Source organism: Microtus ochrogaster, linkage group LG4, assembly GCF_000317375.1.
Source record: "Microtus ochrogaster isolate Prairie Vole_2 linkage group LG4, MicOch1.0, whole genome shotgun sequence".
NCBI lineage: Eukaryota > Metazoa > Chordata > Mammalia > Rodentia > Cricetidae > Microtus > Microtus ochrogaster.
The window spans coordinates 65193796-65202989 of NC_022030.1; the positions used below are offsets into that span (position 1 = coordinate 65193796).

Genomic DNA, 9194 nt, shown 5'->3' on the forward strand with positions numbered 1-9194 from the left:
AATAAATAAATAAATAAATAAATAAATAAATAAATAAATAAATAAATAACATTTCCCACTAAAGTGAATGACTCAAAGGCACATAGTTCACAAGATAGGTGAAGGTATAAAATTAAATGGAAAATAATTTATTTCTTTCACTGGTGTTTAAATTACAAATTTCCAGGCCATGGTACACATTCTAACATACAAATCAGACTATCACAAATGAAAACTCAGTCCTTAAAGATTTGTCAAACAGTGATTATAGTCAAAACTTGAAACAGACCACATCGAGTGCTGAATAAGAACTAAGCTTGACCCCTGAGAAAGAGAATGTGTGGAGTGCTGTGAAGCTACTGCTGCAGCATACTTTCAGCCAGGGCACCACGAAAGGCTCAGGAGATGCTCTTGAGTCCTAATGCAAGAGCAAACGGTGAGGGTGAACCAGAGGGAAGGACAGTAGAGGTGTAGTGTTAGCAAGAGTAAGCAAGAGGTCCAACACTCACTCTTCCACATCCTGCCAGAATTCTGCTTAGAGTTACAGAACAAGGGGCCAGGAGTTATGGCTGACAAGCTATCCCAGTCTTTCTTGTTTAAAGTGCTGAAGCAAATTCACTTCTAAAGAATTGTTTCTTCATGAAGGAAAAGGAAAATTTCCTACAGTGTTTTCTAAGTACTCATACACTCAACAAATATTTCCTGACAACAGCTTAGCAGGCGCTATGTACGATGAGGAGACTACAAAAGGGAGAAATAGACAATCTGAGGGGAAGGCTGCAATGAACTAAAATAGGATTTTTAAGCATTTCCTTTTCTGATTCTAGACACCCTTTTCTAACCATTTTTTTAACTCCTATTCATCTATCATCTCCCTTTCAGTTCAGTGAAGGGTTAAGCTCTTGGTTTAAATATGCCTTTAATTGTAGAACACTAAGAGAAGCCAAGGCTGGGCTCATGGGAGAGACACACGTTGTTCAGGTCTGCATTTAGGCTCTACTTAAAAGAAAACATTAAAAGCACCAGAAAGCTCTTGATTGATTCTCTATCCCAAACCTCCCAAAAGATGAAAGCATAGAGGGGAGGGTAGACGCCTTGTGTTAAATCGACATTTAGAAATTTGGCTTAAGAACCGGATGTCAAGAACAGATCCCAGAGAGAACAGATCACACGTAGAAACAGGCAACTCCAACCAGGTCCTCGGCAGACCAGAGTTGTTCCCTACAGCCAGAAAGAAGAAGGTAAGAGTAAAGTCTGTCAAGAAATAGTCCACCAGGTCAAAGACTCATCCAGCAGAGGACGTCTCACTCACAGAGATTTGCCTGCCTCTGCCTCCCAGGTGCTGGGATTAAAGACATGTGACACCACTGCCCGACCAACTAGTAGTCTTTACCTGCTATTATTCCTTGCCATTATCCCTTAGCTTCACAAACCTTGGGTCCCCATTTCCTCTTATACACAATCAATAAGGCCTACCTCTCAAGTGACTCCAACTATTTGTCTTCTCCTTACCTATACCCAAGGACCAAAATAGCACTACAAAAAAATAACACACAATGGTCTAATTAGTCTTACTTGGCAGTCACAGATACATTTTAGCTGGCTTACAGCATGCCTGAAACACTTAAAACTAAGGAATTTCACACATAAAAAATATGTTCACAGATTTTCTTGAAAAATAATCCTAAAACATACAACTGCAGATAGTACTCAAACACAGGACAGCAAACACCTCAGTTAAATTACAGATATTCCTATGACAGTAATTACAACCTCAAATACTACTTACATGGGTAGAATATTGGTCATGTACTTTTAAGAGCTAATGAACTAATTTAAATTAGCTAATTTAAATTCAATTAAGTTAAATTAGTTATGAACTAATTTAAGTCCCACAGCTATGACCCAGATACTACTTACTTCATTTATTACAGATGAGGTGACTGAGGCACTGAGGAGGGAACCGCCTCTTGGCTACAGTCATCACCAGGGCCTCATCACACATTTACACATCCCCGAAAGCAGCACATTTCCAATTCTGACTTCCTTAGCTGACTAGCAGCAAGATCAGGCACTCAGGTGCTTCGGAATCCTCCTGGATTTCCTGCTCTGCCTTCCTGCGAACATCTAATCATCAGTATGCTGTGTCAGCTCCAGCTCCAGTCACTCACTTCTCTCCTCGCTGCCACCACCCTGTTCTCTCTTTTCATGTCTCCATATTTTCTTATCTAGTGGATTTCAATGGCTTTCTAAGTGAACTCCCAGCTTCTATTCAAGTCTATTCATCTCTCAACAGAGACATTTTTAAGACATGAAACAGACTATGTTCTTCCTACTCAATACCCTGTAGTGACTTCCCATTGTTCTCTGAATGAAATCCAAGTTCCTAACACAGTCTCAGACCCAAAATGATTTGGCTGCTGCCTAACTCTCCCTTTGCTCCCATATGTCTCAAAAGGCTGCTTCTTTCTTGATCACCAAAAACATCAAGTCTTTTACTTGCCGTTCTTCCACTCGCTGATCTCTCTACCTATAATATTTTCCGAAGGCTGAAAATGGCTGGCTCATTCTTGCCCTTCAGGTCTCACCCATGGGTTTAGAAGCCTTCCCTAGCCACACTATGTGCAATGGCTTCTATCTATTCTCTCTCATCTTTCTCTCTGAACAATGATCCAGCCCCATCATTTCTGTTATTACTACAGTTACTTTTGCCTACCTCTCTAGTGACTTTTCTAGTGCTCATTCCCAAATGCTTGACAATCCCTAGGCTATCAAGAAATGGTTCTCAATTTTATTAATTACCTAATGTCTGCAAAGTTGAAATTCTCCCTTTGTCCCTAGCATTATAGCTCTGAATGCCATCTCTCTTCTTAGGTGTTCCTTCCCTCACAATGTCACCGCTACTGTTCTCTTCTTTAATACACACCCAAGCAGCCTCAATCTTTTTTCCCTTTATATGTGTGAAAATTTTGACTGTATTTCTGTGCACCATGTGCATGTCATGTCTTCAGAAGCCAAAAGAGGGCAGATCCTCTGAGTCTGGAATTAGACTGTTGTAAGTCACTATATTAGTGCTGGAATTGAACCTGGGTCCTTTGGAAGAAAAACCAGTGCTCCTAAACCAATAAGCCAACTCTCTAGCCTCCTAACCTCAATCTTAACAAAGAGTGAAATTCCTAGAAATGAGAACATTATGTCCTCTGTCTTTTTTGAATAGGGCTTTTCAGTGGTCCACCACAACATCTCACCAATATTCTATTCTAGAAAGAATCCTGACATCATGCCTCCAGTAGCTCTGGGAGCTCATTCTGGACTTCCACTAGACAATGCATCACCTAGATTCTGAAAGACCCAGTTCTACCATCTCCCTGCCCATAGTCACTTTGGCTACACCCTTAAACTGCTCCTCCTTCCAGACATGTCAATCATGCTCTCATCTCTCACAGCGTCTCCCATAACAACCAATCAACACTGTACCTATGCACAGAGTAATGATACACTGATGTGAGAACCTATTTATTAAGAAAACTACATTACAGAATCATGTTTTATTGTTATTCATTTCCAAATACAAAAATAAGTTTCTTTGACCACTGTGGTGACCTTTCCTACAAAACAAGGAACTCTCAATTGTTTTTCATGGCATTAACTAACACTATATTATTCTATAATTTTTTTTTCAAAGCAGGGTCTCTGTAATTTTGGAGCCTGTCTTGGAGCTTGCTCTGTAGACCAGGCTGGCCTCAAACTCACAAAGATCTGCCCGTCTCTGCCTCCCAAGTACTGGGATTAAAAGCATGTGCCACCACGCTTTATTCTACTAATTTTTAAGATCCCTAACTATCAATAAAAGACTTTTCTCTTGATGGGGAAAAGGAGGCCCTGACATACAAAAGTTGACAGATGTTTCTAAATATACCTGAAATGCTTAATTTTCTCCAATGGCATTAAAATATCACTTCTTGTCTAGCTTTTTACCTTACTCAGACAACTACACACAGAAAGTTTATATACAAAAGCAGATGTACTCTGTTTCTCTGCCTATGAAAATCTTATTTACAATGTTGTATATTTTTCATGGTGACCTCATATCTGGAACCCATTCCTTATCCCATCTGCAAAGAACAACTGTTCTCATATGTGGGGGGTGGAGACAAAGAGGGCCTCTGGCTGTGGAGGCTTATGATGTCATAGGCCAGGAGGGATCACTTACAAACTCCTGGGAATATGAGCTATTATATTGATCAGATCTTTTATTTTGTGTTAATGCCAGCAAAAAGTCACTTCAAATGCAAAAAGTTAAAAGGAAGCAAAAACTAATACTATTACAGAAGACTGTTATAACCCTATTTCATAAAAGTGTACATCTATAATCAAAATACTAAGCTATTTTTCTCTCAAGTTCTAACAACTGAAGTTCTCTTTACTCTTCTTCAAAAGGTAGTATCTTGATCTTTATTCAGTTAGTGTGTGTGTGTGTGTGTGTGTGTGTGTGTGTGTGTGTGTGTGTGTATATAGTCTCAGAAATTATTCTGTCTCTGCCTCCTCTGTCCTCAGATTACAACTGCCCACCACTGCTCCCAGCTTTTATGTGAATGCTAGGGATCAAACTCAGATCCTCATGTGGTAAGCACTTTACTGACAGCCATCTTCCCAGCCTTCATTCAATAATTTTATTTTTTTTAAATATTTATTTATTTATACAATATTCTGTCTGTGTGTATGCCTGCAGGCCAGAAGAGGGCACCAGACCCCATTACAGATGGTTGTGAGCCACCATGTGGTTGCTGGGAATTGAACTCAGGACCTTTGGAAGAGCAGGCAATGCTCTTAACCTCTGAGCCATATCTCCAGCTCCCATTCAATAATTTTAAATGAGTCAGTTACCACGTGATAGTATATCTATTCAAGAATTATAAAACATGCCTAATTCAAAGAAGGCATGGCCCTGTTTCCTTCTCCAGCCTTGTTACCTACTAGCTGCCTTGGATATCATACCCAAAGGAACCTAAGCTGTCTTATTCCACACTGTTTCACAAGTTCCTCTGTAGTACTCTCCTAACAACAAGTATTACTGGCTCAAAGATGGATGCTCAATGAACATCTATTCAGCCATACCAGTGAACAGCCTGTGAACAGATTATGCAAACTATGAAGCATTCAGTACATACTGTTTCCTGTCTCCTCTATGACTTTACCTACTTTTCTCAATCATTCAGTATTCTTTTGCTTCAGGCACACTGAACAATCCAATGTTTGGTATAGTCCAACCCCACTTCCCATTCCTGTCTGAGCAGTTTACATAGGTTATTTCATTTGGAAATCTCATTTTCTTATATTTATTTGCTCAACTGCATCAATCCCCAACCTGGCTCACATAGATCTCTCACAATATGAAATTCCTAAGCAACACTGACACAAGCTACAAAGGTTCTCTCTTCTCACATCTCGAGGTTTGCCTACAAGAGTCTAGTGGTACTTTCCACCTCAACACATGTTATAAAGGTCTAAGAAGCAAAAACCTGCACTATGTCAAAGCACACAATTTAGGACAGGGAAAAGATTAATAAACAAGACTGCTTTCATTCTATATACTCAGGGGATAAATAGCCTGCAGGTTTTAAGCACCTGGATAAGTGTTCCCCTCTTCAAGCCTTCTGAAACATCCTCCTTGGACATGTAGGGTTCAAATATGTTCTTTTTCTTCCCTCGCATGGACTTGTTCTTTGACTTTTTGTCACCTGGCGAAGCACCAGCACCATGCGGGCCAACCACAGAGGACACACCTAGAAACATGAAGCAACAATCAACCGTTTCCTCAGTTAAACACCTCTATTTTTCTTTTAACTCTATTTTTCTATTTTCTTTTAAGATACTGCGTCTTCAGTACTTTTGTTGTTGCTCCTGTTATCTATGAAGGCCACCAGAGAATGAACCTTTCCAGTGATGATTTCACACAGTCACAAAAGAGAAGAATAGGTAAAACAGCATAAATAAAACAGACCTTAGCCAGGTGGTGGCACATGACTTTAATACCAGCACTGGAGGGGCAGAGGCAGGCGGATCTCTGTGGGTTCAAGGACAGCCTGATCTACAAGAGCTGGTTCCAGGACAGGCTCCAAAGCTACAGAAAACCCTGTCTTGAAAAGCCAAAAAACAAAACAAAACAAAACAGACCTTATTAAATAAATAAGATCTTAGTTCTAAGTGAGCACTGCTCTGTGCAGGAAGCAAAATCTAAATAACAGGTCTGGTATGCTTTGCTATTTGTAGATACAAAACCTTTAAAAATAGAAAGTGTTAAAAGACTGTCCCATTTCTGGAAAGAATAAAATGACTGTACAACAATCAACTGAAACAATAAGAGCATACCTAGTTCTAGAATAAATAACACCAGAGAATATTTAACAGTTCATTAAAAGAATTAGTCTCCCTCAGTAGAAAGAATTCCCTCCACCTCCACACCCAGTCCATTTATATTTCAAGTCTCTAGTTGCCAAGGCAAGCTCCGTTCTCTTTTTGATACCTCTGGGGGTCCCGGGGGACCGAAGGTTCAGCTTGTAGTCAGGATGGTTCATTACTGGTTCCAAGGTGGCCTCTTCTTTCCAGATCCAGGAACCCACTACTATTCAGCTCAGAGTTCTTCCTTCCTTGAGCAGCTCAGTTGTCACGAGCTAAAATAAAAAGAAAGTGGTGATTAGAGAGCATTGAGCTGTGGTTTCCTTTGGCCCCTTGGAAATGTAGTACTGAGGGGCACTTAGGTGGCAAAGACCATGTGGTACTCTCCTGGGCCCGGTGTCACATACCATCTGTGCTGCGTCTCTAGCCGAGGTCTTCACCCTTGCAGGTGCACTGCACTACCCTTTGGAGCACTTCATCTAAGAAGTTTCCAGTAGTGGGGCAATGAAGTAGAAATCAGAAAGTAGGCAACTCTATTTAGCTGTGAAATGCGCACACAGGAGGAAATGGGGGTTTAACGATGACTTTAAAAAAGATCTGGGATCTAAGAGCTGCAATAGAATAGGCATTGGTTGAAAACCTAAGAATATGTGACTCTGCTGCTGGACCTTGGTCACCACCTGGATAATGAACACTCCACCACAACTTCTACTTTTTCATCTCTACCAGCTGGCCACCAGTCCTGGAGTTAAATCCATATTTGCAAACTACCAAGTCCTGCTAGGCAACCACTTCTCCACAAAACAGACCAAGAAATCATTTTTGAACAATGTCTTCTATTCCTCAAATTTCCCTCATACAACCCTTATCAAATGACCAAAGTTTTCTTTAAACGAAAACTGTTGTTAACTCAGAGAAGAGAAAGCAACAAAGATAAAGGTAACAGGCCACTTAGGACTGTGTGAAGTGATTGAAAAATAAAGTTAACCCAAATACAAGGAAGAAACAAAAGAGATGTCCTCATAGAAACAAAAAGGGAATAAGAAAAGAACAATTAGAGTCTAGGCTGTCGGGGGGTGTGCACAAATGCACTCATTCTCTCACTGGTTACACAAATATGTGTGATACATAATAGTTAGCAAAATCAAAGATAAAAGGTCATCAGGGTTAAAAAGTCACATGGGCATAGCAATATACATAGAGAAGTATATTAGCACCATGATTTCCAAAATATAGATAACTGTGTGGAGAACTCTGAGAAATTTTTTAAGAAAGAACTAAGACATTAAGATGTGAGGAAAGCATACTTCTGGCAAAGGGAAACAAAAATCAGGAGGCAAACAGAAAACCACAGGCAGATTCTTGCAACATTAATTCCATTTGGCTAGAGTCCTGCCTATATGGAGGAAGGCAGTAGCAAGGAAATTAAAACAAGTTGGAAGGTCTAGAAAACAAGCCGGGTTTTTCAAAGGCACTAGGGAGTTTCTGAAGCTTGAATGAGCAAGAGAGAACAATAGACCGAAGTTGTTTTAGGAAAAGCCATCTTGGCACAGACGGCAGAACTGAATGGAACAGAGACAAGCACCTGCACCCCATGGAGAAACAGATGAGGCAGGACAACACGAAGGGCTAGTACTGCAGTAATTCTAGTGGACACTGACAACAGAGGCCTCTGACATGGTCCTCCATTGTTCTGTCTAACTCACCTGGCAACCAGGAGGACCTGAAGCACAACCAGAATGGAAACTGAGTAGGTTTCTAATCATGAGACTGGGAGTTAGGGCTAGTCTAGTATTAGAAAATATGATGACTTCTATTTGGGGTACTACATGTCCATGTGCAATAATTCAACAAATACTAGGAAAGTGGAACATAATCTATAGAGAGACATTCCCTAGCTATTATATAAAGATGGCAACCCAACATGCTCAAGAATGGATAACAAGGTTCCACTGCAGCAGAAAGGGGAGTAAGATGAGGGACAACCAAGTAACCTTTACCTTCCCATGAAGCAGAAATACAGGCCCTGAAGCCCTGGGCAGGGACTGCGCACTCCTGACAAATCAGTTAGAGCAGTGTTACAAACGCAAAGAGGAAGAAGTAGAAAATATAATAATAACAACAACAAAACAAACAACAAAAACATAAAAATAAAGACACAGAAAAAAACTAACAGAGTCAGCTAATGAGAAAACTTTCCAAAGAAAAATTTGTGATCAGAATTTGTTCCGAATAGAGAGTATGAGCACAACAGCTGTTTCAGGTTGGACAAGAGGCTGGTGCAAATTGTTAATCAAAAAACCAAGAGACAGAACTGAAAAGGGCTCTGTGATGATGTGAATAAGAATGGCCCCATAGGTTCACATATTTGAATACTTTGTTACCAGGGAGTAGAACTCTTTGGTGAATTAGAAGGATTAATAGGTGTGGCCTTACTGGATAAAGTGTGTCACTGGAGGTGGGTTGAGGTTTCAAAAGGTCATGCCAGGCCAAGTATCTCTCTCTTTCTCTGCCTACTGTAGCTCCAGCACATGCCCTTGCAACACCATACTCCCTGCCATGATGACAACAGACTAAACCTCTGAAATTGTAAGTAAGCCCCTATTTAAATGCTTTATATTATATAAGTTGCTGTGGTCATGGTATCTCTTCACAGCAATAGACCACTAACTAAGACCAGCTCCTATATATATCAATCCTGACACAATGAGGAATTCAGAATTAAGCAGAGATACTGCCAGTTAAAGGAAGTGGGATACAGAGATCGATACAAATATCCCCAAATCAGCAGCATCTGTACTTCACTACAGACACCA

General features: G+C 40.3%; 1 protein-coding gene across 2 annotated transcripts in view; it reads right to left on the bottom strand.

The window, feature by feature from the left end:
• Dis3l2 (DIS3 like 3'-5' exoribonuclease 2) overlaps positions 1 to 8494 on the bottom strand; it is a 315411-nt gene extending 306917 nt beyond the window's left edge. Inside the window, exons 1-3 of one of the 2 annotated variants that reach the window (XM_026786355.1) lie at positions 6786 to 8494; positions 6506 to 6653; positions 5608 to 5765 (exon numbers count right to left, since the gene is read on the bottom strand). In XM_026786355.1, coding sequence (XP_026642156.1) covers positions 5608 to 5765; positions 6506 to 6557 — 210 coding nt within the window. In that variant the 5' untranslated portion in view covers positions 6558 to 6653; positions 6786 to 8494. The remainder of the gene's footprint in view (positions 1 to 5607; positions 5766 to 6505; positions 6654 to 6785) is intronic. The other variant, XM_026786354.1, reaches the window with a different exon arrangement.
• Positions 8495 to 9194: the final 700 nt, after the last annotated feature.